Genomic DNA, 27148 nt, shown 5'->3' on the forward strand with positions numbered 1-27148 from the left:
GATCGATGGAAAATTGAACCGTGGTGTTCTGGAATTTTTCTCTCGTATTGTTTGGTTGTTTTGATGTAAAAGTGAAATTCTATTATGAAACTCTGCTTTGCTTTGAAACTTAGTACTAGCATGGTGGCATAGAAGAGCCTCGAATGGATGTTCTCAAGCTTGGGGAAGGAGAAGGAGATAATAGCATGGGAGATTGCTTGAAAGGTTCACAAACTGAAAGACACAAAGGAGTTCCTCAACGATGATAAAGCACAAAACAAGATGTTATTGGCCAAGGTCCAAGCTTGCGCTGCTAGAAAAAAGACTGCAACTATAAAAGAGGAGATGACGGAGGGAACGCTGTTGTGCTGCAAGAGCATAACAAGCTTCTCTCAGATCCTTAAATGGGTATTGATTCTTGATGAAGAAGCTGAAAGAATCATGGGATACTCAAATGCAAGGAGGGATGACAAAGATGGGCTGGCAGTTTCAGGCGGCCTCAAGAGGATTCAATATTTCCGGTAGCGAGTCATAAAATGCAATGAGCAACAGAGAGGGATTAAGGAGGAGCTGAGCTGATAGAGTTGGAAAATATTTTCCAACGATTAGAGATGAAGGTTTGTAGGTGAGGCAGTTTAGTCTGTTAAATAAATAAACCTAAAGGCTAGAGCCAACCTTAGTGCAGGAAACCGAAACCCTTTGCCTTAGGCTCGGTTTGGAAGGAGATATGCTCTGAAACTCCATGGAGTCAACATCGAGCCCGTGGATTTTTTTCTCCGTCAACAGCAATGATTTAATCTCCATAAGCTTGCGCTCCGAGTATATTAATGGCCGGTGATAGGATGTTAATGGCCAACGAGCTCTTCTTTGGACGGAGACCATTGGATGGAGGAGGTTTCTCACAATCAAAGGAGAGGAGGTCTTCTCACCCTCTCTTCAACTCTTCATATAAAGGAAACCATTCAGTGGAGAAGAAGGAAAAGTTTACATCGGTTTTATTGATGTAAAATTTTCATTGATTTTCAATGTAAATATTGGCGAGAATGGATCTTTACATCGATTCATGAGGCAATATTAACACCTCTATCAAATATATATAAAATTGAACCGTGATGTAAAATTTACCTTGACTCGATTTTCCACCTCAAACAAACGTCAGCTTAGTATAAATGTTGTGACAGGCCAATGTTGAAGATAGGACACAGGGCCAAGAGTTTAAATCATATCTCAATTCTTTTTTATTATTTATATCACTTCTTATAAAATATATAAGATACATTTGACGACATGAATTCGGGTTCATATTTGGATACTTGGAGTTGGCAATGTGTAATGTTTGAATGTAATTGGGTTTAAGTTTGAAGGAAAAAGGAAGGGAAAAATGTAAAGGATATCCTAACATGATAAACGGATAATTCTAATCGGGCATTTGAAAATTCTCGCAAAATTGCCATCCTACTAAATGAGATCAAATCAGCCCCTTATAACATTGTCCCTTACAACGTTTCAAAATACATCCCCGTCCTTTATTAGAAACATCTCCGGGTGATGTATCAAAAATAATAATGGTATCGTTAGAAGATGTTACAAATATACGGCGGGGATGTGCTATGGAACGTTGTGGGAACTGATTTGAACTCCCTACAAATTAAGAATTTGTAATTCAGCAACGAGGGTATGTCCGCGAAATCCGGATTTCCCACCTATACAATTCTGCTTTTAATTTCACTTTTCTCTCTCATCCTTCCAGCCCGCTGCCGCCGCGGCTTTCTCCATCGGCATCTGAACGGACTTCTCTTCCATCTCTACCTCCGCCTTCTCCGAGCCCAATTATTTCTTTGCTCATGCAACAGGACCAAAGGACTTACTGAGGGAGCAGAAGAAGAACTCTCGAAGTTCCTATAGGCACCGATCGGTGCCACCCGGGCATCGTCTGTCTTCTGCCAAGTACTTCCTCCTTTCTCTTCAACCATCTCGATAGTTATATTATTATTTTTTTCTGAATTACCACATTAATTTAGTCTGATTTCAACAGCAGCAAGTGATTCTGAAGGATTGTATGTTCGTTTATGCCATCTAACTTAATGTTGTTTTGTAATCACTTGTCTCTATCAAAACTCCTTATGATTTTTAAAAGCAGTAAATGATTCTGAATAATTATAAAGAGTGAGCAGCCAGCAATTCCTAACAATCAGAACTACCCAATATTATACAATATCGCTTACCTCCCTGGACAGCACATACAACAACTCTTCCCTATTTGCACCTCTAGCCAAAGAGTTTGTTATTGAATTTGTAGGTCTTTGAATGCACTGTTCAATTTGGAATCCAAAGATGGTACCTCTCTAATGGAACGGGGATGCACTCACGAACTAGACATTTCCTCCATCCGTCCAATTACCATTTGGGAGTTTCTTTCAGTCTCCAGCCTCAAAAAGCCTGAAGACACCGCCAGCCTCAGCCCTTGAAGAAAAGAAAACATCTCAGCGCTGATAAAAACCCTATTGCCTAAAGGGTCCGAGTTAAATTTGTCATCTATAAACACCCCTCAATCTCGAAAAGGTCTCAGTTCCCTCAAATTGCAGCCCCCAAAATTCGGCTTTACTAAATTCATTCAAGAGGTAGACCAAGGAAATAACTGCCGAACTGGTTGTCACTGTTCTCGTCAAGGAGGAAACCGCTGTATTCCAGCCTCTAAGGCTATAATGATTTTTCTGGGATGAACACGAAACCTATTATACTGTTTTGTTATGTCACATATTGCTATAGTTAGGTTGCAAATGGGTTCTTATTTCTTAAAATAGCAGAATATCTGCCAGGCATGGAATATGGATGCATCTCTTTCTTTCTGATCAAGCTTAGCCATGGTTTTCTCAATGCAATAGGCTTGCAAATTCTTTTTAATTTTGAAGAATTCATCCTCATTCCTTGATAATGACAATCCTGTAAGATTTGTAGCTGTAATCGTGCTAGGTGATCTTATAAGTCAGCAATTTGCTACCCCTTCCAATGATTTGTATGCTTTATGCTACATGATATATCCTTTTCTATTGTATTCTTTTATTAAGCAACCCACCCCTAAAGAAAAGAGATTTTAGCAAATGGACATAACTAAAATTATGAATCTGTTGCCGTCTCTGTTGTGATGACGATCCTTCCATACCCAAGTACATTAACAAATTGATTGAACTTTCAGGGATACATCCCTATACTTGATCTTTCATTATCGTGCGAATTCATTCCATATACATACTCTTTCAGCTTGGAGTTTTGTTTTAACTTATCTTTTTCCTTTTTCTTTTTCTTGGGCTTCTATAAGAATCTTGTACATGAGAACCTGCCTCTACTTATCTTTAGTGTTTCATTTGATGTAGGACAATTCAAGCAATACGGTGGTATGTTTGAAAACAACATTGGATATTGAATTGTCCAAGGGAGTACTTCAGTCTAATCAGGTTCAACTGATAATTTTCTTAGGATAGACTGATTATATTTTTTGACAATTAACTGAGTAAATATTATAATCAAAGAAAACTGCACTGCACACTCAAATAGGCAGCAGGTGAAAAATATAAAGCAACTTCCCAAAACTTTGGGTCCAATACAGCCATAAGAAAAGTAAAGACAAAACATATACAAACAAAAGCACACAAAAACACCGTTTTCTCTACTTCCCCCATGCATTTAAATCTATCTCTATCATATGAACCATGCCAACAAACTTTTTCTACTCATTGAGGACAAGTTTGCTCAATGCCAGTTTAATGGTGAACCAAGTATCTTCTCATTGAAGTTTTACAATCTCATCATCTTAACAGTACAGGTAGCAGATTTTGGGCATACATCGACAAACAGATCGAAGAAGACACATTATCAACAGTTTCAGTTGAAGAAATTGCAACTTCAGAATTCATTTCATGATTATTGCCCCAAGGAGACATCATTTGTTAAGTGATAAATTAATAGAGGCTTTGGTACCTTATAAAATGATAGAATATTGAGGGTGGTTACCTCTAAAATTCATTAATACGAATTTAGAAAAGAAGAGGACAAGAACTATAATCAAATCAGTACTTTGGGATCCATTTATAGGTCTTGAAAGGAACAGAATGACAGAGTCCCTGATAATGAGAGTTGTCGTTGATTTTATACACAGTAAACTAGGTACTAAATAAACCCTATTTAGATTAGGCATTCCAACTCCTTTAGCTAAGATCCATAAAAAAGGGTATTTTAGCTAAGAATTCTGATACAACTGCCCTCCCTTTGCTGGATTAACTTGATGGAACAGAGGTTTATAGAAGGTTATGAATTAGAAATGGCTTCAAGCTGACTTGATAGGTCAGACAAGTTGGCCTTGACACCCACTGATTGGATTTTCTGTCCAATATGGTCCATTTCACTGTTGGAATCAAGCAGCTATAAAAACAACTTTCATCCCATGTGCCTGATATTTTACCAATAGGCAATAGCCAATAGAGGGGTGAGGGAATGAATCCAAGTGAAAGAATCTTGTTTGATTCTCAGCTTATTTGACAATTTAATCTATAATATAACATTATCTTACAGAAAATAACCACCGCTGACTCCCAAATTCACTGAATGACTCAATGCTGCGTGGCAGTCAGTTCTTTAAATGCATTTTGTAACTCCAAAAAGAACAAGATCATCAAGTGTTCCATGTATTATGAGCTGATTTGATCGGGTGAGCCTGAGGCTTGCACCAAATACAGGCGATTGCATGGTGTTCCATCATCTGGGTGCGTTTGAAGTGACCTTGGCAGGTTGCGGAGCTTGTTGAATAGATTTAAAGGGTCGTTCATGAGTCCAAAATGGGCATCTGGGTCTCCAATCTGCGAAAGCTTAACATCAGAAAACCCCAAGGACGGCAGGAGGTGTTCTGGCCAGTCGCTATAGAAATGGAAGGTGGAATGTGCAATCATGGTTGAGGACTTGTTCATGAAATCCGCAAGGAGGATTGTGTGGGTTAATGTGCAATTAGCAGCAATTGTCTTCAGTACCTGCATGGCATTGAGGTGGGATAGGTAATAGAGGATACCTTCAAGGATCCATATGGTATTTTTCTCAGGCATGAAACCGGATCTCTGAAGCTTCTCAAACCAATCATCGTCTCGTATGTCAGCTGCCACTCTGGTTAGGGTTTTAGCCATCATTTTAGACTGTTGGTTTTCATTGCTAGACCCAGTTGCTGCCTGCAAAAGACTGGCCTTTACTTGCAAGAGGTTGGGGAAATCAACCTCAAAGACATTACTCTCCTTCAGGCAAGCCAGACGGTATGCCCTCGCATCCATGCCTATAGATGAACAGTAACCCAAGTTTTTTTTTAATGTATTTGCTATTTATGGAGAATAATTTGAAAATAAGGACTGGAACTATGAAGTGTGAACTTTATTGGCTTACAGTAAGTAGAAACAAATTTCATTTATTTTTACATGGAAAATGCGGATTATTTTCCTGGATGCAAGCTGTGTGCACAATACACATGGCAGTTGACAAAAATTTTATCATGAATGGGTTTTCTGCAAACTTCACTCCAAAATTGCACAAGTGAAATTCAGGCTGTGACAAACATCCTGATGAGGGGCATATTTGTCAATACACAGGGGGAGGGAGGATGCTTCAGTGATTACACACCTCTGTTTATTTCCCACTCATTGACAAAAACCCTTCTCAGGACTCAGGAGGCATGTCCCGTCCTCATGGGCAGCTATACAAAATTTGTAAGTTTATTTAATGTATTTCTGATGCTTAATTCAGTTAGTTTACGGGCTATCTGATCTCTTCCTGAGGGGGAGCTGGTTTATGGTTCTTCCCTCTTTGTATGACTATTTTTCTCATTAATAAAATTTGCTTTTTAGTTTTTATTTAGACCTACTGCCCTACTGGGTTGGGTAATTGGGTTCATGGGAATTCACATCTCCCAATGCATGCTGAGATGTGCATGTGGGGGGCGCAGATGTAATCTCGGTTCATGGCGTGAAAGATGCGGTGATTACAGCCATTAGACCGTCCTGGGCCTCCTAGCCTTTTGATGCATGGGTTACTGGTGATGAACAATCTTCCAACTAAGGATAGGATTTGTATTTTGTACAATCAAATGCAATACTTAAAAGTATGTGGATAATCAGGAATTATAAACATGTACACGTTAAATGCTTACAGCAGACCACTAAAAGGGATACCAGTTACAACATCTTATTTTCTGGCAGAGAAGGAGGTGAGTGAGTCTAAATATGACATGGTAGAGTAGAGTAGGCTGTGATATGCATTAGGCCCAATAGAGAAGAATCACCAACCTGCGCCCAGGAGAACAACTTGGGCTTCGCCATTGAAGGAGTTGAGAGTGGATTCAAGTTTTGAATCAAACCAGAGGGTTCGGACTGCAAGAATCACCCCCGACACTTCACGGGCATTACTTAGCCGGTCTTTCCTCATCTTCTCGTGAAGGCTTCGGAGGTATGTCTCTCCGGCAAGAACCCCTGCAAGGGGGTCCTGGATGACATGGTTCCACAGGGCTCTTCCGGCAGCTGTCTGGCATGCGGAGCGCTGGAGGGAGTCCCACTCATTTTCAATGGATGCGTGGAGTGCTTTAACTGTATCAGTTAACAGCAAGTCTGGGAGCTTTAGTTCTGGCAATATGGGGTCGTCGTCTTCTGGGAGCTGTCCATTCTCTTGTTCTGACATGTCTCAGAAGGGCATTTATCCTCACCGGTTTTGAAAGACTTGAGAAGGAAGGAGATAGTCCTCCTCCTCCATGCATATATAAAGGATCGAGGGAGAATGTTTGGTAAAAATAAAGGGGGATAGGGAGGGGATAAGGAAAACAGAGCCACACATAAACATCGTTTGAAAAACCCAACACCCAACGCCCAACGCAACGTATGCATATTATGCTTATGCAGGGGTCTTTGCCGCGATAGGAAGTGGCGCAATCAGGCTGGCTGTCTCTCTGGCTCTCGCGAACACACTGACACACTTCATCCAGTGGTGGTGCTGTGATGGGTCCATCTGTCAAGATGTGTACCGCTGCACGTGCATACTGTGGTAGGGTTAGAGGCTAATCAATTGTCATTATGTATGTGTACACAAGAAAGGGAAAGGGATAATTTTGGAGAGGTTAGAGGATTGAGTTGAGTAGCAAAAGTCATTCTACCACGGGTCCATGGCCATCCATCTTAAAGTCAGATCGGTTGGGTTAGTAAATGGCAAGAATGTAGCCCTTTGCAGTGTAAAAGCTCCAGCCATATTGGATATGGTTTTGTACAACCATTCATTCTGGCTGTGGAGTATCTCTTTGTCCTGTCACTCAATCTTGATAAAACATTGCAATCCAGCAACTCAGGTTATATTTAGTATCATTGTCACTTTTATTTGTAATGTTTTGTATTGGTTAATACAAAATTTTGAGAAATTGTCTTGTTACATCATAGCTGATGTTTCTATTAAAAAAATATATACATTAGATTAAGTGTTGGCATTTTTAATAGGAACACCAAGTTTGACATTTCCTAAAGAATCAGCAGTGGTATCCAATGTTGTATTGATAATTCAATGCATTTGTGGTAGAAAAAAAAAATATTCCCATAAAATTTGTATTCATCATCTTAAAATATTTTAGGTAGAAGTGACAATAGTACCAAATACAACCTTAGCCTCAAGAATATAGGCTAATGCGGATTATAGCTTTAACAGTTTAAACACAGATTACAAGAAACTCATTTTATATGCAGTTCGACATTGAATCTAGACATTGCAGCTGAAGAAACTTGACAGAAATTCTCATCTGAAAAGCTCCTGCAATCAAATTGAGCTAAAACGAATGGCAATAAATGTTCATTGAGTAAATAGATGGCAAAAGGAAGCAATGCAGACAATCCGATTAGAAAAATCAGCTGTGAAATAACACAGAGAGGACTTGGTGTTGGGATATAATCATATAGATAAAATTAATCTTTGTTCTTTATGGTTAAGGGCATCGTGAATACTTGTGTTTTAAGATTAAGCTTTGCAAATTTTCTGTAAAAGGCTTCTGTTACTATTAGGGGCGTCAATTGAATTGGATTTGGTTCAATCCGATCCAGTTGAATGTGATTCCATTACAAATGAATCGGGTCTAATTCAATCAAATCCAATAAATATTTTAGACCATTTTGGGCCGATCCAATTCAATGTCTTGACCGTTCAATCTGTTCAAATTTGTTTTAACTTAGATTGGTTTCAACTCAAACTCAGTACATTGACACCTATATTCTTATCTTATACTAATTGATCAGATATCAACTTAATCCAACTCAATCCAATATAAATTTATAATGGACGGATCAAGTTCAATTCAATCTAATAAATATTTTGAATTGGATTGATCCAATCCAATATATCTTGTTGGTCAAATTGATTTTGGACTGGATGGGGTCCAGTCCATTGACACTCTTAGTTACCATCTTTTGGAGAGGAGGACAACCCCTATTGCTGATCAAAGCCTATTGCATTTGATTGATTTAGAAATTACATTTGCCTAACAGATTCAGATTATTCATGTGAAGCGTTTGTAGGCGCTTCATCTGAGATAAGGAATCTTTATATTGGGATGGGAATCATTACTGAGAATAAATGTAGTTTCTGGAATGAAGCATCTGAGTGCATTTGGAATGCTTTCAGAGAATTATTTCTGATGAATTTTGTGATTCTAAGAACCACTTTTAAGTTGGAATTTATGTAAATTTTTGGAACTAATTCTTTTTCTAGGCTCAAATCTCATTCTAAGAATTGATTCTTTGAGGTTGAAAAAACAAACAGCTTCAAAAAAGGAACAATTTTTTGCTCAATGGAACCAACATTTTTCAAAAAGCGATTTCTCTGAAGCAGAATTTTAACCAAACATAACCTGAATCTCCACTTCATCCCTTTGCTAAAGCAATTTTGTTTGCATATTTCTGTGATATTTGAATTCTAAGATTTTTCACTAGTTTTTTTTCATCGTCATCATCATCATCCCCATGCCTTATCCCAACTATGTGGTCGGTTACTTGATTCCTGTTTCGCTAATCCATTGGTTCTATGTAAAATCACATCCTCTGTTAAATCATTTCTTACTACTTGTACCCATATCTTTTTGTCTGTCCCTAATTCTTCTAGCTATTTCCACTGTTTCTTTCAGGAATGGAAGAGGATCCTGCTTTTCATGTCTGTGGCTTTACATCACAATCAATTATACCCTATTTCACGATTTCCCTAAATTTATGTATTGGATTCTAAAACATACAGATACAGCTAATATAGTATGTAATAAATACTATGCCGAAATTGGGTATCTTTCATACAAATGTCTGACAGAAATGAGTACCCACAAATGCAGAATTAAAATCATACACTTTTAGTATTTTTTCCAAAGTTTTTAATTGGTTGCAATAATAATTTACAGTAACACAAATGCATGGGAGTGCAAATTCTGGTTTTCTTCTACTTTATGTTTATTTTGCTTCTGATTTTATTTTACTTTATCTATACTGTAAGTAACTAGAAAAAAAGTAAAATCTGAGAAAGATGTAAACAAATTCAAAATATCAGAATGGATTGGTGCATATTGTCCCATATGTATCTCGATTTTTGAACCTACCCACACTCAGAATATAAGCTTTTTGATAGTTTTAATGCATTTGAATAAAAACAAATGTGAAACCATAGCCTTTATGTAATTTTGAAGACAACCAAGTAAGACAAAATACAAGTATCGAATTTGTAAAACGATTGATGCACAAGATTTGTGTATTGCGCATCTCGATACTTTTACCCTTGAATTTAGATTTAGACTCAGCTTGGAAAGAGTATAAATGCAAATACGTACAGTATAAATATATACAAAATAATATAAAATATAAAGTTTTGTACTCTATATATTTACATTTGTATTCCTTTCAAATTAAGTCTTAAGTTTTCATTCAAAACATTTGCACTCCATGCTTAGTGCAAATGAAATTACACTGCAAATGATTTTTTTTTTTTGAATTTTAATGAGCAGCATGAAAGCATTTTTCTCTTTGATGACGATGACCTTTCACTTTCTATACCAATAGAAATGTCAGCAACTTTTCATACTATAACATAGAAACGGTGACAAAAAAAAACTGTCTATAAACTATAATTATGGGGTGGGCCTCAAAGATACTTGATTTCTTCCTTCTTAATAATGGATTTCAGAGTATTTCCTCACTATCTTTATCTACCTAATTTGACATTGGCTACCGTTTGGTTTCTTGTTTGCTTGGTTATAGTACCTTCATTTTTTTTTATTTGGTTACAATGATCAATTGGTTTTTGAAATATGATCTTAAATGTTTTCGTCTTGTTGGCTTCTAGTGCCTACGATATTTGAAGTTTATATATAGTCTAGTAGGGAAAATCTATGACACGGGAATGATATGATAATGGAAAGAGTTTTGACCAATCAAAACCCACCCATGAATTTTGACAAATGACACTTGATTCGCTACCATGTTTATGATTTTAATTTATTGTTCAGTTGTTTTTCTGAAATCATATCTTTTCCATATCATAGTGGAACCCAATCTATAAATTGAGTAAAGCTAATGGTTTTATTCAGAAATTGATGGTCTTAATCAATGGGTACGTACCTTGCAGGCCTTGGGCCATTGAAAAAGAATATACTTGATTATAGTGTATTAAGTCCTCAATGGCACACTGAGTTGATCGTTGTAGCATAGATCTGGGATCAAATCCTGGTGCCACTAGGGTTGAGTGGTTAAGGGGATAGGAAAAAAAAAATAGTTATTTAAAACATTTTATAAAAAGTAAAAAATTCAAACTTGAAGCTGCTTAGACTTGCCCACAATGGGCCATCTTTGACACCAATCTAAATCTCTTCAAACCCATATGTATGATATGATATGATATGCACTAATACATTAAATACTTTGACCCTTGCTTCATTTTTAGAGTATTTTCTAAAGGAATATTTTTATTACTATGACCATAGAAACAATAAAAAAACCTAAGGCTCAGTTTGGAAGGAATATAAATACAAATACGTACAGTATAAAAACATATAAAATGATACAAAATACAAGGATTTGCACTCTACATATTTATATTTGTACTTCTTTAAAACTGAACCTTTGGAAGGAATACAAATACATATAAAATAATACAAAATACAAAACTTTGCACTCTACATATTTGTACTTTCTAAAACAAAGCCTAAGGCCGTGTTTGGTTGCAGTGCAATTTTATTTGCACTAGTACAAATGCATGGGGGTGCAAATGTAAAAAAATGCAACTTATGGTTTAATTTTGTTTTTGATTTTACTTTATTCTGTTTTATGTCTTAATTTACTTAATTTGTACTACAATCAGACGCTAAAATTTGAAACAACAATAGGTCAGAATCTACACTCAAATCATTTACACTGACATAATTTTGCATCAATACAAACTTATTTGTATTTTAACCAAACATAGCCTAAGGGATGGTCGCCGTTGTATAAGGTTTTGAACTCGCGACCTTCGGCTCATAAGAGCAACGCTCTAACCAACTGAGCTACGGGACCGAGTCCTTCTGTTTCATATATAATATAGAAAGCCTTAGCTATGATACCGGAGAAACATGATACAACCATCATTTCTAATGTATGAAATTAAAAAGAAAAAATTGTTCACTTTTTTGCTGCGTTTTCGCCGATTGCCGGGGTCCGAAGTGGACTTTCCGTCTACCTGAGAGGAAAATTCGTTGGCCCGACAATGTGATCTGAACCTTCCTGTGGTTTTTGTTTCTAACTTATTCCTGAACAGATTCAGTTGCCTGTCTTTCCTTCTTTAACTTTTAATCTTTGCTACCTTAATATGATAATCAAAAATAAAGTTTTTGGTATAGAAAAAAGATGCAGGCGGTATATGAGACTTAACAGCTGCAGCTGCAGCTCTTCTTTACTGAATTTTCCAATCTTGGTACTCAAAATTTCTGCCCCATAGAGGTATATGCTACTTATTTCTTATTCTGCAATGAATGGTGATTTCTTCATCTCTATCATAGAAACTGGAAAGCTTTGTGTTTGCTGAGTTCTGTCAACTTTTGTCTCCAGATGCTGTTTTACCCCATCTGGGTTGAAAGGATTTCTTTGTTGCAGAGGAAAATCTAGCTTTGTCTTTGTACATCTTCTTATCGTGTAGTTCTATTTCCTCTGCATATGAGTGTAGATCTTGTCCTCTATTCCTGTTAAAAATTTTGGTTCGTTTTTTACCGGTTTATCCGTGTTAAAATGGTGCTAGCGCGGTTTGCTCGCCACGCCAAACGCCCACATGGTTTCTGCACGAAAATGGTGGCAGTCACCTTTCTGGGTCTGATTTTTATTTTTGTTTGGTCTGCATTTTCGTTTTCCTCAACTTCTGTTACCTCTCAAAGGAATAGCTTTGGTGACATATCAGAGCCCGTTTCAGTATATGATAAGGGAAGAAATTCTGGAACGCAGCCAAAGAAGAATGAGCCAGGTAAAAGTGAAGTGCCCAGAGGTGATAAGAAGGTGGAGTCTGATACCGGAGATAAGGATGATAAAAAGGGAAATGGATCTATACCCGATAATAATATTGATGTTAGGAGCAACGATGGGAAAGATGCATTGAATCCAAAAAAAGAGGAAATTGATCCAAAAGAAGCAGAGGTGTTAGCAAGGAATGCTACCCACAGACCAGATGGACTTGAGACAGAGGAGCCGCAAAAGGAGGAGGAAGGAGATGAACAAGAAGAAGATAAAGAAGCAGTAGATCCCAATGGAGATACTGAAGAAAGTATAGATTCAAATGCTTCAGGTGAAGAGGAAACTAAAGAGAAAATGGAGGATGAAGATGCTGGATCAAAAGTTCCAGGAAATAAGAAAAAGAAGATGGGACCTCTATTCGATTCAAGAGCCAAATACACTTGGAAATTGTGTAATGTAAGAAGCAAGCAGAATTATATCCCATGTCTTGACATTGAAAGCACCACAGGGAAACTACAAAGCTATCGACATCGGGAAAGGAGTTGCCCCAGGACACCTCCTATGTGTCTTGTTCCTCTTCCCCATGAAGGTTATGTGTCTCCAGTACGATGGCCAGAGAGGAAATCAAAGGTAATACCCGGATGAATCTTCATAGTCTTTAAAGCCCAGCAACTGATCACCTACTCTTGATAATATTCTATGGTTTGCAGATACAATATAGGAATGTTGCACACCCCAAACTTGCTGCATTCATCAAGACGAAAAACTGGATCATTCAGTCTGAAGAATATCTTAATTTCCCTCAAAATCAGTCTGAGTTCAGTGGTGGAGTTCTTAACTACATCGAAGCCATTGAAGAGGTAAGTGTTTCACCTTATCTTACAAGAATTCTATAGGTTTATTCCTCACTTCTGAAACCCCAGTTGTTTCATTCTTATGGATTTTACCTGGAAAAAGAAAAACATAAAAGTTTTGCAAAACAAAGGCTTGCCAGTAATTCTTTTTTTGATTGGTAGCCGTTTACTTTTTTGAATTATATTAAAAAAGATGATTAATATGTACAAATATAATTTGCCAAGCACCCCAAAACATGTAGTGGTCTTGTTCCACAAAACAGTTGAACCCCATTCACTCCTTGTTCACTAAGGCCCCCCAGTAATATACAAGTAGCTATGTTCAATAACTAAAAACTTGCATATTATCCTCTTTTGTTTTCCCTGTATGTGTGCAGAGGCGGGGGGGGGGGGGATAGGCAATAGAGAAACTTATTATGAACGGGAAAACACATATACTTTTTTCTGTTAGATAATTTCTGATTTTTAGCAGTATAAAGTGGACAATTTATTGGTAAATATAGTGTACTCTTGACCAAAAAAAAAAAAAGAAAAAAAGAAAAAGAACAAGGAGAAATGAAAAGAGAGGAGAAAAATATATGAAAAAGGGAATGAGAATGAAAGATCCCAAAGGAAAGTAAAGTGCTGTTCACAATAAACAAAATTATGGTGGTCTACTCCCTAAAATAGTTACCAAAATTTCCCGTAATCTTTACAATTAAGCTCCTTGTATTCCTTCAAATTCAGCCCTACGGCTCAATTAATCTGCATAGTTCAAAAACTCAGAGAAATTCTTGGAAATATTTGTTAGGAGTTATAAAAAATTCTTCTATTTTTCTCTCTTCTAAATTCTCAGAAAGTGACAACAGCTAACCATGATTTACAATATGTGTAGCCTTTACTTCCTTCCTTGAGGGTAAGGGAACATGCCAAGCGAGTGTTTCATGCCTATTTTTCTCTCTTCTAAATTCTCAGAAAGTGACAACAGCTAATCATGATTTACAATATGTGTAGCCTTTACTTCCTTCCTTGAGGGTAAGGGAACATGCCAAGAGAGTGTTTCATGCCTATTTTTCTCTCTTCTAAATTCTCAGAAAGTGACAACAGTTAACCAAGATTTGCAATATATGTAGCCTTTACTTTCTTCCTTGAGGGCCAGGGAACATGCCAAGTGAGTGTTTCAAGTCTATGTGAGAAAATTCAATGTACACCAAAAAACTGGGAGAAAGAAACTCCAAATATCTCTAACTATAAGAGAAAGAAGAAGCAGCCAACTCCTATTCTTCTCTTTTGCTGCTCAATGCTCATAAAAACCTGTTTGCATTTGGAAACCCCACTTCTCTAGATTGTTGTTCTCAAGAACACTGTGTAAAGCAGCAATTTATTCAAAAGACCTGCTCTCTAGGAGGATGGGTCCATGCCCAATGGGATTCTTCAAATCTTACTGAAATTTCTGTGAGCTTCTAGTCAACATGTAATAGAACAAGCAATCCAAGATAAAAATGGAACTTTTGAATTGCCTGACTATACCTCCAGCATCAACTTGTTATTCTGTGCCATGAAGTATTCATTATGGTTCAGTCCTTGAAAGGCCATGAAATCTTGGACAAAATTGATTGGCTTCCTGATCCTGACATCAGGACAATCACCTATAGAAACCTCATTCAACTGCATGTCCTACTTTTACAGCAATCTATATATTCATGGTAAACCTTCATAATATCTTTTCAAATACTTATATGAAATGAATACAAGTCAAGGATTCATCCAAGATTGTTACTTCATTCTTTTGACAATTAAGCTGACTCTGCTGATCCATGTCTCATCGTCTCCATAATCATTTCCCAACAAAAAACAAGTCCAAGCAATTAAAATATGCATCTTGTCATTGGCAAACTTGGTATATAAAGGAATGAGATTGGGTTCAGTGGTTTTAGGGGACAGTGATTCAAATTCTAGAGTTTGGGTTCTCAACCAGTCAGGGTCCTTCTCTTGCAAATCCTTTCTGAATTCCCTTGTTGCTACCTCCTCCTCTCTTTTTTTCCCTGTCAAGAAGGTCTGGTGTCAGCCCATCCCTCCTAAAGTCGGTGCTTTCTGTTGGGAAGTGTTCCATGGTTCCATTAACACTTGTGATCTACTTCAGAAAAAAAGACCAAAATGATGTTTGTCTCAAACTGGTGCTCCTTATGTAAGCTACACAGTGAGACTGCATTTCATCTTCTAATTTCCTGTCCTTTTGCTAACTTCATTTGGGAGTGGTTTTCCTCTCTGTTTGGGGAACAATTGGGTGAAAACACTAAAGTTGTTTGCTGACTTTAAGACAGAAAATATTTTCAGATTTTGGGGAACAATTGGGTGAAAACACTGAAGTTGTTTGCTGACTTTAAGACAGAACATTTTTTCAGATCTTGGGGAACAATTGCTAACACTGCTTCTAGAAAATCTAAAACAAATGAGGTCTGGTCCCCTCCAGTGGCTGGATGGAGGAAATTAAACTTTGATATGGTAGCTGGATGGGAAGTCCTGGCCCATCGGGTATTGGTGGGGTGATAAGGCAAGAGAATGGGAATATTTTAGCCATGTACTCAGGTCCTATTCAGCATGGTGATGTGGTGAGCTCAGAATTGATGGCAGCAGTGTATGGTGTTGAAAAAGCCTAAGAAATGGGGATTAACAGGCTGATTATTGAAGGGGACTCAAATATTGTTGTAAACTGGCTTAAAAAGGGGGAAGGAGTAATATGGAAGCTAAGAAATGAACTCAGGCATTTCAAGCAGATATCTAAAGACATGTTGATACAAATTAAATGGGTTAGGAGATCAGCTAACAGTATGGCTGATGGACTAGCTAAACAAGGGATTCAAAGAAAATCTATATTCTGGGCTGGTTTGTAATTAGTGGTTTTTTTTTCTTTTTCTTTTTCAGGATTCTCCTTCTGCTCACAACTTCTTGTTATATATATATTTTTAATTTAATCAATAAATAAATGCTGAGTTGCTGATCACTATATATATATATATATATATAAAGGAATGAGATGTAAAAGAAACCAAGTCCCATACTCCCATCATATTCTGGGATGCATTTTTATCCATCCCAGCAATCCAACAGATAGAACAGCTAGAGTCAAGTTGGAAAAGCTAAATAAAAAAAATATCCATGTTGAAAGCTCATTTTTAATGCAGACTGTCAAGAAGAGTAAGATGTCAACCATACCAACTTAGGTAGGATAGCGTTAAAGCATTTCTTAAATTTTGAGGGGTCCTGTTCCAAGGGCTCATGCTTGATGCGTTGGAAGTTCTTCAAATCAGGTACCCAATTTACACCTCTAGCATTAATTGTCAAGGCATGTAATGTAAGTGATTTTAGTGACAATAGAACCCTTAGTCACCTAGGAGATGGAATTTGACAAAGGAAAAAAAAAGCTAAATTCTGGGTTAGTTCCCCTGTTTCATATACCAACCAGCTTGTGCGTAAATTGAAAATGACCAGTGTTCTTTACTAAATAACAATGAATTTCATATAAAAACATGGTAAATAAATCATCACATACAATATAATCTTTCTGCTCCTTGTTTTTGGGAGCTTGTTTTGTACTCTCTTGGACTGCTATACACGTGTGGGCAGTGTGGAGTATTTGTTTTAATGAAATGTCTCTGTTATTTGTCAGAAAAAAATTACAATATAATAAGCATTTAAGAGTAATTTCTTGTTGAAAAATTATTAGCAACCAAATAAGGGTTTAGTTTTTTACTAGTAAAAGATTTATGAGAGAGAGAGAGAGAGAGAGTTGAAAAAAAAACAAATTAATTGTTAGTGACCCTATTCAATTTACTGCAGAAAAAAAGAAGAGGCCCTCTGAAGCTCAGTTTAGCCTTTGCCTGGGTGACACACATTAATAAGATGCACCTACAGAAATAATATTATAATAAGGCGCTTGCCTTTTAATTTTTATCACCTAGGCAGTTGCCTTATTGCCTAGATTGGTTCCATGTTGCCTGGGCAATGCCTTGACAAACTATGCCATCAGCCTCAGTGGAGTCACCCACTCACACCAACCAATGACTAAAATGCACGTGCCTCACAGAACCAATTGTTTTTCAACTTGAGCCTAGTTCCATTTTCTTAGGTCAATTTCACTATACAGCGATGACTAGGACTCTGCTCCCAAATTTAGGTGTCTTTACTGGAAACTATATGCAAAGTGAGGACTTAATTTAAAAAACTTTGCTTTTACGGATAATGGTGGTAGTGTTTGAGAGTTTATTCTAGAAATTCCTAATATTTCTTCCTTTCCAGATGCTGCTTACACTCATGGAAGGAGAATGTTTCTGAAGCAAAAAAATTGTGTACTGACAGGATCTGCATACAAAGTATAATCTTTCATGGAGATCACCCAATAGAGCCTAAAATATTGGGAGTGTCCCACAGCAACCTCTCCTCTTTTAAGCATATATAGAGATGATATATTGATGCTAATTAAGAAAAAGAATATTTACGTATTGACTTGCCAACCTTCTGCTACCCCTTGGTAACCCTGTATGTCAAAAACTCAAGCTGATGCATAGCATGCAAACTGGATAGGGACACTGGATTTGCAGCTTCTAATGGAGGTGTTATATGATCAATAAAAATAATGGAAGGTGTTACATTGAAAGAAGAGAAGTGAAGAGAGGAGAAAAGGTGCAAGCATAACCACCCTAATCCTAGCCTATTGGTGCCTAACAAGCAAAATGAAGGAATGATATTCATAAAAAAATAAAGGGAACGATGGTTCCTACAGACTACAGTTGGAGAAAAATCTCTTTTCAAGGAGAGTGAAGAGTTGTAGTTCAAAATTGATTCCTTCATTGAAAAGGAAACAAAATGGTAGATAGCTTCTTATATGTACAGCTGAAGTCTCTTTAGGTGAACAAACCCTAACTTCTACAACAAACCACCCTCTAAGGGAACAAAAAAGGAAAAGAAATAGAAAGTACATTCTAATCTTTTGGACTCATCATCATCCAAGCCATATCCCAACTATATGGGATTGGCAACATGAATCCTGTTTTTCCATTCTGTTCTGTTTAATGCCATATGGATTGGTGTGTTGGCCTAGTCTGGCATGTATATGGATTGGTCCTATATGCTTATCTATATGAAGATTAGGTTACAAATGAACGAATTCCCAGTATTTGTTCATGGTTTGGTTGAGTAAATAAATAACCTCTACTTCCTGGATTGATAGCCGTTTAGTAACATTCTGCTATCAATGACTGGAGCCTGCCAATCCCAAATGTCCAGTTTTCTGACAGTCGGCCAAGTTCCTTAAAATTGATCATATGACTGCCAACATGATTATCTCTTCAACTAACTTTTCTGGTCTTTTTAAATTCCATCTCCATTATGAACTTGTGTTTTAACATTTATTTTGCGTCAATAGATGGTACCAGACATTGAATGGGGAAAGAATATTCGCATAGTTTTGGACATCGGATGCACAGATTCGAGCTTTGTGGCTGCTCTCCTTGAAAAGGAAGTATTAATTTTATCATTGGGATTGAGAAGTGACCAGGCAGACTTGGCACAAGTTGCCCTTGAACGTGGTTTCCCTGCAGTCGTGAGCCCCTTTGGAACAAGAAGGCTTCCTTTCCCTAGCGGTGTTTTTGATGCTATTCACTGTGGGAGATGCAACATACCTTGGCATTCCAATGGTTTATTTCAATTTTTCTATTTCTCTAATAGTGGTTATATTTTCATAATGTACTGTTTATTTTGATATATTTTTATGCATCTCTCTTATACAGGGGGGAAGCTCCTTCTGGAGATGAACAGGATACTGCGGCCTGCAGGATATTTTATTTTGTCAACTGAACATGACAATATTGAAGAAGAAGAAGGTGTGGGCTCTATCAATGTTTAAATTTTACCCGAGTGCTGCATGAATTGTAAATTTGTATATATTGAAGGCCATTCTTTTCTATAACTTTTCTGGTTGTTTCTTGTCCAAGACATGACACAAAGATAGAAACTCTAGTTGATTATAGGCTGGAAAGGCCTACAGGAACATATAGAATGACAACCTTTCCTTTTCAGTTACAAAAGTCTATACTCGAATTAGTTTCATTTCATACAAATTTACAGTTTATGTTGGCTTCTGTCCCTGCTTGACGATATCTTTTTATTCAGCTATGTCCACATTGATGGCATCCATCTGTTGGAATATCCTGGCTCATAAAACTGATGAGATGAATGAAGTGGCTGTTAAAATATATCAGAAACCAGAATCAAATGATATATATGAGTTGAGAAGAAAAAAGAACCCTCCTATATGCAAAGAAGATGAGAACCCAGATGCTGCCTGGTAAGTTGGAATAATATCATTACTTATATCTTTTTTTTTTTTCCAGTATGCATCATCTATGTTATATATACCTGGAGTTTGTGATTTGATTCGTGAATTAAAGAAGTGTTGTTTTTGTTCCTTTTAATAAGACCTGAGGAGCAGAGAGAAAATCTACCACGTTGATGTATGGAATGAAGATTCCACCTTAGTATCATTAGCACTGGGACCTTACATGTGGGCATTTCTGTTTACTAGACTTGTCAATGCTTATCAAAAAAAAAAAAAAAAAGGAAGAAAAGAAAAGAAAATCGTCAATGCCCCTACTTTGTGAGCTATATTTCTGGTGGAGACTACACTTCTGTCATAGTCACTGGTTATGGAGTCATATCCCATCATTCCCCTTCCTAATTTCATGTCCTTTCTTCATGAAAGTAAATGCATTTCCTTTAATTTTTCTTCAAATTTCTTAGATGCTGCCTGGTAAGTTGGAATAATATCATCATTATTTATATCTTTCTTTTCCAGTATGCATCATCTATGTTATATATACCTGGAGTTTGTGATTTGATTCGTGAATTAAAGAAGTGTTGTTTTTGTTCCTTTTAATAAGACCTGAGGGGCAGAGAGAAAATCTACCACGTTGATGTATGGAATGAAGATTCCACCTTAGTATCATTAGCACTGGGACCTTACATGTGGGCATTTCTGTTTACTAGACTTGTCAATGCTTATCAAAAAAAAAAAAAAAAGGAAGAAAAGAAAAGAAAATCATCAATGCCCCTACTTTGTGAACTATATTTCTGGTGGAGACTACACTTCTGTCATAGTCACTGGTTATGGAGTCATATCCCATCATTCCCCTTCCTAATTTCATGTCCTTTCTTCATGAAAGTAAATGCATTCCTTTAATTTTTCTTCTAATTTCGTTTCAACAGGTATCTGCCAATTAAAACTTGTGTGCATACTATTCCAGCTGCCATTGAACAACGTGGTGCTGAGTGGCCAGAGGAATGGCCCAAGAGGCTTGAAAATTTTCCTGATTGGTTGAACTATAGAGATAAAGTGATTTCTGATGCAGAGCACTGGAAGGCTATTGTAAACAAGTCCTATCTCAATGGCTTGGGTATTGACTGGTCAAATGTCCGGAATATAATGGACATGAAATCCATCTATGGAGGGTATGTTGAGAGAACTACTGGCTCAATTTATGCTCCTGTGACATGTAAATTTTGCCTTATATTAGATGGTACTTCATTTTTTTTAGTTCTTATAAAGCCCATATACATATATCTAATAGAAAATAAAACTTTAATATGTGTCACCATACAGATTTGCAGCAGCTTTGGCACAACAGAAGGTTTGGGTGATGAACGTGGTCCCAGTTCATGCTCCAGATACACTTCCAATCGTTTATGAGCGTGGACTTGTGGGAATATACCATGATTGGTGTGAGGCTTTTGGAACTTACCCAAGGTCATATGACCTTCTCCATGCAGATCATCTTTTCTCACGGCTTAAAAAGAGGTTTGGAGAACAAGCTTGCTCTTAGTTTGTTCTTTGTTTTCACATTTTCTTTTACCATATCACTTCTTGAAATTGGGCTGCAATTTTATCCCAATGCTTAATTGTTGAGGCAAGAAGTGGCATGTCAGATAGACCATTTGGATCAATTGGCATGCTATCTATTCTTGAGGAGGATGGTTTTCACAATTGTTCTTGAGGAAGATGCTCTCTCTCTCTCTCTCTCTCTCTCTCTCTCTCTCTCTCACACACACACACACACACACACACACACACACACACATTGTAAGGTCTTATCTTGATACAATAAGGTGATATTCCTATGTGTAATATGATGCAAATCTGATCATTCTTGACACTTACCGGTTTTGCAGGTGTAAGCAGCCTGTAGGGATTATTGTTGAGATGGATAGAATACTAAGACCTGGTGGTTGGACAATTATCCGTGATAAAGTGCAGATACTAGAACCTCTAGAGGTGATACTGAGAAGTTTACACTGGGAGATTAGAATGACATATGCCCAGGATAAGGAGGGCATAATGTGCGCACAGAAAACCATGTGGCGGCCATAAAATTTCATGTGATCAGTTGCTGTTGTACCACAAATATGTCTATGTCCACTAGAAGGGGGAAACCCATATAGCTTTTCTTCTTCCACTCGATTTTTGTGCCACATAATCAGGGTAATGTTCCTTGAATCAAGATGGGGGGATACAGAAGTTTCTCTTCATATTCTACTTTGTTCACATTGATGGGTGCAAGGAATTCCCCTTTTCTTTTTCATTGCTTTCATTTTTAAGTAATCTTTCTTTCTTTTTTGCTCCTCTCCCTTCCTTGTAAGCATTAGACAGCTTATTGCTGCCAATCCACCTGTGCTCTGGTGGTTGAAGCATCCATTCGCCCGCCTGCAGCAGCTAGAAGGTCTGTGATTCTAGACCGAGACAAGGGAAATGACTTGATTTGCTAAGCTCTAGTGTAAATGGTTAGGGCCATATTAGTAACCTAATGCTTTCTTCTTTGATCAAGTGCAAGTAGCGTCTTACCGGTTGTCTGGGGTTAAGCAGATCCTTGATGTTGTTTCTCATGTCTCTCCATTCATGAACAAGAAAATACAATGGAAAAAAGAGGTATATCCCCTGAAACCTATTAGTGGTTTTATTTTAGGGTCAGTTACTAGAACACCCCTTTTAGTTTCAAAGATTTACTTAAACCTACCTCCTTATAATTTGCAACCTATTTACTTGATCAACCTTTCATTAAGAAGTGTTTGTTTTGCCATTTGAAGATAGTAGCATGATCACCTAAATTGAGTTGAAAATGTTCAAGGGCATGGGCTCATGATTATTTATTCCAAAAGTACCTTCAACACTTCTTCATACAAAAAGTAAAATTGATCAAATAAAGTGGTTGCTTGTGTCTTATTAGTGGCAAAATTGGTACTTTAATTTTTATTTTATTTCCATTAAATTTATTCAAATGGACATTAGGGCCAAATTTGTCATTTTCACTATTATCTAATAGAAGGCCAATTAAGTAAATCCATTGTAAACTATAGGATAGGTTTTAATAAATCCATAAAACTATAATGTTGTTCTAGTAAATGAACTTGTATTTTATTTTGGCAAAAATTAATATGTTAATAGGGCCAACCATAAAGACTATTAATCTATTATATTAATAATATAAGTGGGGAACTTTGAGGTGAGGCACAGGGACCAAGGCTCCCTTGGGCCCCTTATCTCTGCCCCTCACAACAAGCAATAAAACCCTGTCTAGGGCAAGTGTTGCATGATTGTCGTTTTGGAGTGCAAATTGTCACTAAGGCTGTGTTTGGTCGCCATGCAAGTAAATTTGCATTGGAACCGACCTTGATGGTACCAAATTTGCTTTGAAATAAACTTCAAAATACTTTTGAGGATGTGAAGATTTAAACCCAAGCAATCATGATTACAAAGGCCATGGTCTCACTTGACCATTGAGTTATTTAAGTGATTAGATCATTTGTTTTCATTTTAATATTTGAATGTATATAACACGTAATGTAATGGATAATATTTACAAAATTTAAATTATAATGATAGGTTTTAAACCATATATTAATATATTATGATAATCTATATATCAAATTACTCAATTTAATAAATAAAGATGATATAAGTTTTAAACTATATATTATATTTATTGAAAAACAAGTTTTTAAAGAATATGCCATTTTTTTTTTTTGAAATGGGAGATTAAGAAAGAACAGGTTTCATGGCTAAACCCTAGAATCGACCTCGAAACCGCCAAGGATAGAATTGGCCTTGGAACTGACCTTCACAAGGTAGGTTTTGGTTCCAAAAACTTAGAACCAATCCATTCGGGGTAAGTTCTAGGTTCTACTATGGAACCAAACCAAACTGACCCATGTTCACCCCTAATGTTGGGTAAAGAGAATTAGGGTTTAGGGGTCTTTTTTTGACTAGATGGAGTGAGATTCTCATTCCCAAGGGGAATCCAAAATGGCCATTCCCCCAAATGTGAGACTAGAATGGGCCATTGCAACCTAATTCTAGACCCCTATTCTTGTGAACCAAATAGACCCTAAAAAGTCTTCTTAATATAAGTAATCATTTCTTGCCTAATCTAATCTATGTCAATGCACACAAACACACATATATATAGTAGGACTGACCTAAACTTGTATATCAAGTCCAAATTGTAGACAAAAATTTGCACACTTTTTCATTAATTCGTATGCATATAAAAAGTAAGTAAAAAAAGTTTGCACACTTTTTTCTGGAGCCCCTTACCAAATTTAAGTTCCATCCCATACATGGAAACTGGCAATAGTTTGCTTGCTCGTGAAGGAGTAAGTATAAAAAGTAGAGAGGAAATTGAAGACTGAAGAGGCTATTAACTATTATTAAGAGGAGGGACAAGACAAAGGAATTTTGAAAATTGAAGAGGCTAATAATGCCACATAAGTGTTAAGAGAAATTCTTGAGTCAAGACATTTATAACACTGTATGTATAGAAAATTCATGTAGGTTCCCCTTTAAAGAAACATCAAATTGATGTTTTTGGCTCTACAAAAGAAACACATTATCATCGGTGTTTGGGATCTGCTACACACGAGCTGTTATTACATTTTTAATCACGAAATATTACAGTTGCACATTAAGAATATCTCCCTTGTCATTAATGGGGAGATGTTATCAATGCACGACCGTGGTGCTCCGTGGGGAGGTATGCGAGAACAATTAGTGGGTAACAGATCTCGAGTGGTCATTTTGGCTTTGACTGATTGGTAAAATTTCCTAGCTGTAGCCGAGTGTTGGAATTGCATCCCACCAGCACTAGAATTTGCGGGTTCATGGGCTTGGGGATACTTTGAGAAAAAACACATTAACCTTTATCAATTTAATAATACACAAGCATTCTTAAGGACAAATTGGCATGAAATATGATGCTTGTAGTTCAAGTCTAGAGGGTATTATCTCAATCCAAAGTACTTCATGTCGAAATAGCAAATACCAAACACAACCCTAAGTCTTTAAGTATTTATGCTCCTCTTCAGGTGTTATTCACCCCATTGTGCCTGCAAGGTGAGACACAATGCTAATGGTGCCGGATCTCTGGCTCCCTACCTCCTAATCTACAGTACACATATGATGGGACACCTGTCACAGGAAGTACAAGTGCCAAAATATTCATTTCTGCACTCAGTAGTCAGTACTAGGCCTGGAGATGATTAACAGAAACGAAAAAGAAAATAGACATAAGAGAAGAGAGAGAGAGAAGCCCTAGAATTAAGAATTAATCAGAACAATCCTTCTGTCCTCTACTCCTCCCTCTGTAAATAAATCCAGTAGACATAAGAAATGGGAGAGAGAATAGCAGAAAAAAGCAGGAACAGAGAAAAGATGAAAGAGAATTTGAAACTTAAAAGTCCATCATCTGCTGCTCTTGTGAGGCTGGCCTTTTCTTCTTCCTCGGCTCTGGCTCTTAAGAGGTTCCTTTGACTTACATACGTCGGATTGTGCTTCTTTTGCAGCACCCAACGAAGACAACGACGAATAAGATTCAATCGCCCTCTGCTGCTCCTTCTCTTCTTCTCCTTCAACTTGGGTCTTCACTCTCTTAAAATCGCTCTCCTTGACGGCTGCTTCTTCTTCTTTTTCTTTTGGTTGCTTTTCCTGTTTACTTCCCGTCTTCTCCACGGTTTTGCGAGGTCGACCTCGCTTCCTGTGAACCTGATATTGCGGTTCTGTTGTTTCTCCGATTGATGATGCTTCTGCTATTGCCACTGCTACTTTCTTTAATTTCTTCTTGGTCTTCCTCTTCCCCATCAAAATTTCTCAATCGAATCGGAATATAAAAGAAACCCAACCGCTAGCCAAACTAACGATAGAGAATTAGAGAATCCACCCTCTGTCTCCTCCAAACCAATCACCGAAGAACTCAAATAGAGACCTTTAACTTGCACATATTCAGAATTGGATGAACAAGGTTAAACCAAATCTTCGAACCCTAGTAAAATAAACTCTTTTTCTCCCTCTGTGACTTGCAAGAGTGCAGCAGATATCCGTCAGTCCATCACGGTGAGAAGAGAGAAGCCATATCAATGAACTCCATTTCTTGACAGTCGACACGACAAGGCCGAGAGGCGACGAAATAAAAAACTTGGAACGTAGAAAGGGGTAAAGTCAGTAACCATGGTTAAACATTGAACCATGGAATCCCCTAAAGTGGACTAGGGTTTGGTTTGTATCTGAGTAAGCCAGAGGTACGATTACCACTCGCCGGACTGACCGGTTTTCTGCCTCATCAATCACCACGGACCAGGAGGTTCACCTTTGATGATCTGTTCTCCGCCCGTCTCTAACCTTTGACCAATTTTTTAATTGAAAAGATTCCCATTGATGGAAGGAAAAGGGAAAATTCCCATTGATGGAAAACTCCTGATACCCTGTCGTTTTGCACTGATAATTTGGTTCTTGAAGTTTAAAATGTGATAATTCAATATATATCGAAAATTTTAAAATGTAAAAATTCAGTACTACCGTTAATTAATTCATTAATCAGCCGTTAATTAACATTTAAAAAGTAAAATTTGTCCTAACAATGCCATCTAATTCTCTTTATCTTTCATCCAAACATTGACAATTCCAAATTACAGATTCACTAACTTTTTTTATTAAAAGAGGTTAGGACTTGGGATTGTTTAGTTTTTTTGTCAATGTTTGGATGGTTGACAAAAAGAATTAGATGGCATTTGAAATGATTTTTTTACTTTTCAAATGTCACCAGTGTCTGGTGGTTAACGATATTGGATTGTCACATTTTAAAAGTTAGTGTATTAAATTATCACATTTTGAAAGTTCGTGTATTAAATTATCATATTTTAAAGTTTGGGGACCAAATTGTCACTCAAGCCCAAATATAAGGTACTTATTAAAAATTTTTCCAAAGAAAAATTGTCTACAAACTCATCATTTCACCAATTCTCTTAAATTTCCCATAACTTTTCAAAACCTTCAGAATTCTCCATGTAAGTGAGATAACATTAATTTAACTAACAAACGTTGTTAATTTACTATTCTATCCTTTCTTATGCTCGGCCCATTTTACAATATCTCAAAATTACCCCGTCATTCTTCAAACCAAAACCCTAATAGTTTGACCAAAAGAGAAAACCATTGCCGTTGATTCTTCCATTGTCTTAGAACGTGAAAACCATTGTCACTGAGACCTCCGACGGCAGCGATTGTCTGATTGATAGCAAGTATACCGGTTGCTTATCTGTTTCCTGTGAAGAACACATTCAACACAGAAGTATATTTAAACAGAAGCTTTCGTGTTCAAGGTAAATGAACAGAGCTGTGCCACACTACATTGATCTTTTCCAGACCGAGTACTTTGTTACATAACAGTAAAAAAACACATTTTCCTCTCTTTACATTAGTAAACGTGATGGTTTTCACCGTGCAAAAGT

General features: G+C 37.0%; 2 protein-coding genes and 1 long non-coding RNA gene across 4 annotated transcripts; 2 read left to right on the forward strand and 1 right to left on the reverse strand.

Annotated features, from left to right (window-relative positions):
* Positions 1-1650: 1650 nt before the first annotated feature.
* LOC148850891 (uncharacterized) lies at positions 1651-5440 on the forward strand. 2 transcript variants are annotated; one of them, XR_016099961.1, is made up of 3 exons: positions 1653-1926; positions 3354-3434; positions 3798-5440. It is a non-coding gene; the product is annotated as an uncharacterized LOC148850891 (long non-coding RNA). The 2 variants fall into 2 exon arrangements; XR_016099960.1 differs by lacking the exon at positions 3354-3434 and having other exon boundaries at positions 1651-1926.
* LOC148850892 (Leucine carboxyl methyltransferase) lies at positions 4472-6887 on the reverse strand. The gene is made up of 2 exons (XM_088947825.1): positions 6297-6887; positions 4472-5293 (listed from the first exon to the last, which is right to left on the reverse strand). The coding sequence occupies exons 1-2, from the start codon at positions 6682-6684 to the stop codon at positions 4665-4667; spliced, it is 1017 nt and encodes a 338-aa protein (XP_088803951.1). The 5' UTR covers positions 6685-6887; the 3' UTR covers positions 4472-4664.
* Positions 6888-11612: 4725 nt separating this feature from the next.
* On the forward strand, positions 11613-21954 carry LOC148850893 (S-adenosyl-L-methionine-dependent methyltransferases superfamily protein). The gene is made up of 9 exons (XM_088945207.1): positions 11613-11987; positions 12096-13118; positions 13199-13348; positions 18747-19017; positions 19111-19203; positions 19493-19667; positions 20585-20827; positions 20979-21173; positions 21545-21954. The coding sequence occupies exons 2-9, from the start codon at positions 12273-12275 to the stop codon at positions 21741-21743; spliced, it is 2172 nt and encodes a 723-aa protein (XP_088801333.1). The 5' UTR covers positions 11613-11987; positions 12096-12272; the 3' UTR covers positions 21744-21954.
* Positions 21955-27148: the final 5194 nt, after the last annotated feature.

Source organism: Nelumbo lutea, chromosome 5 (assembly GCF_056320005.1).
Source record: "Nelumbo lutea isolate HS-2025 chromosome 5, American lotus-T2T, whole genome shotgun sequence".
In the NCBI taxonomy this organism is placed as follows: domain Eukaryota; kingdom Viridiplantae; phylum Streptophyta; class Magnoliopsida; order Proteales; family Nelumbonaceae; genus Nelumbo; species Nelumbo lutea.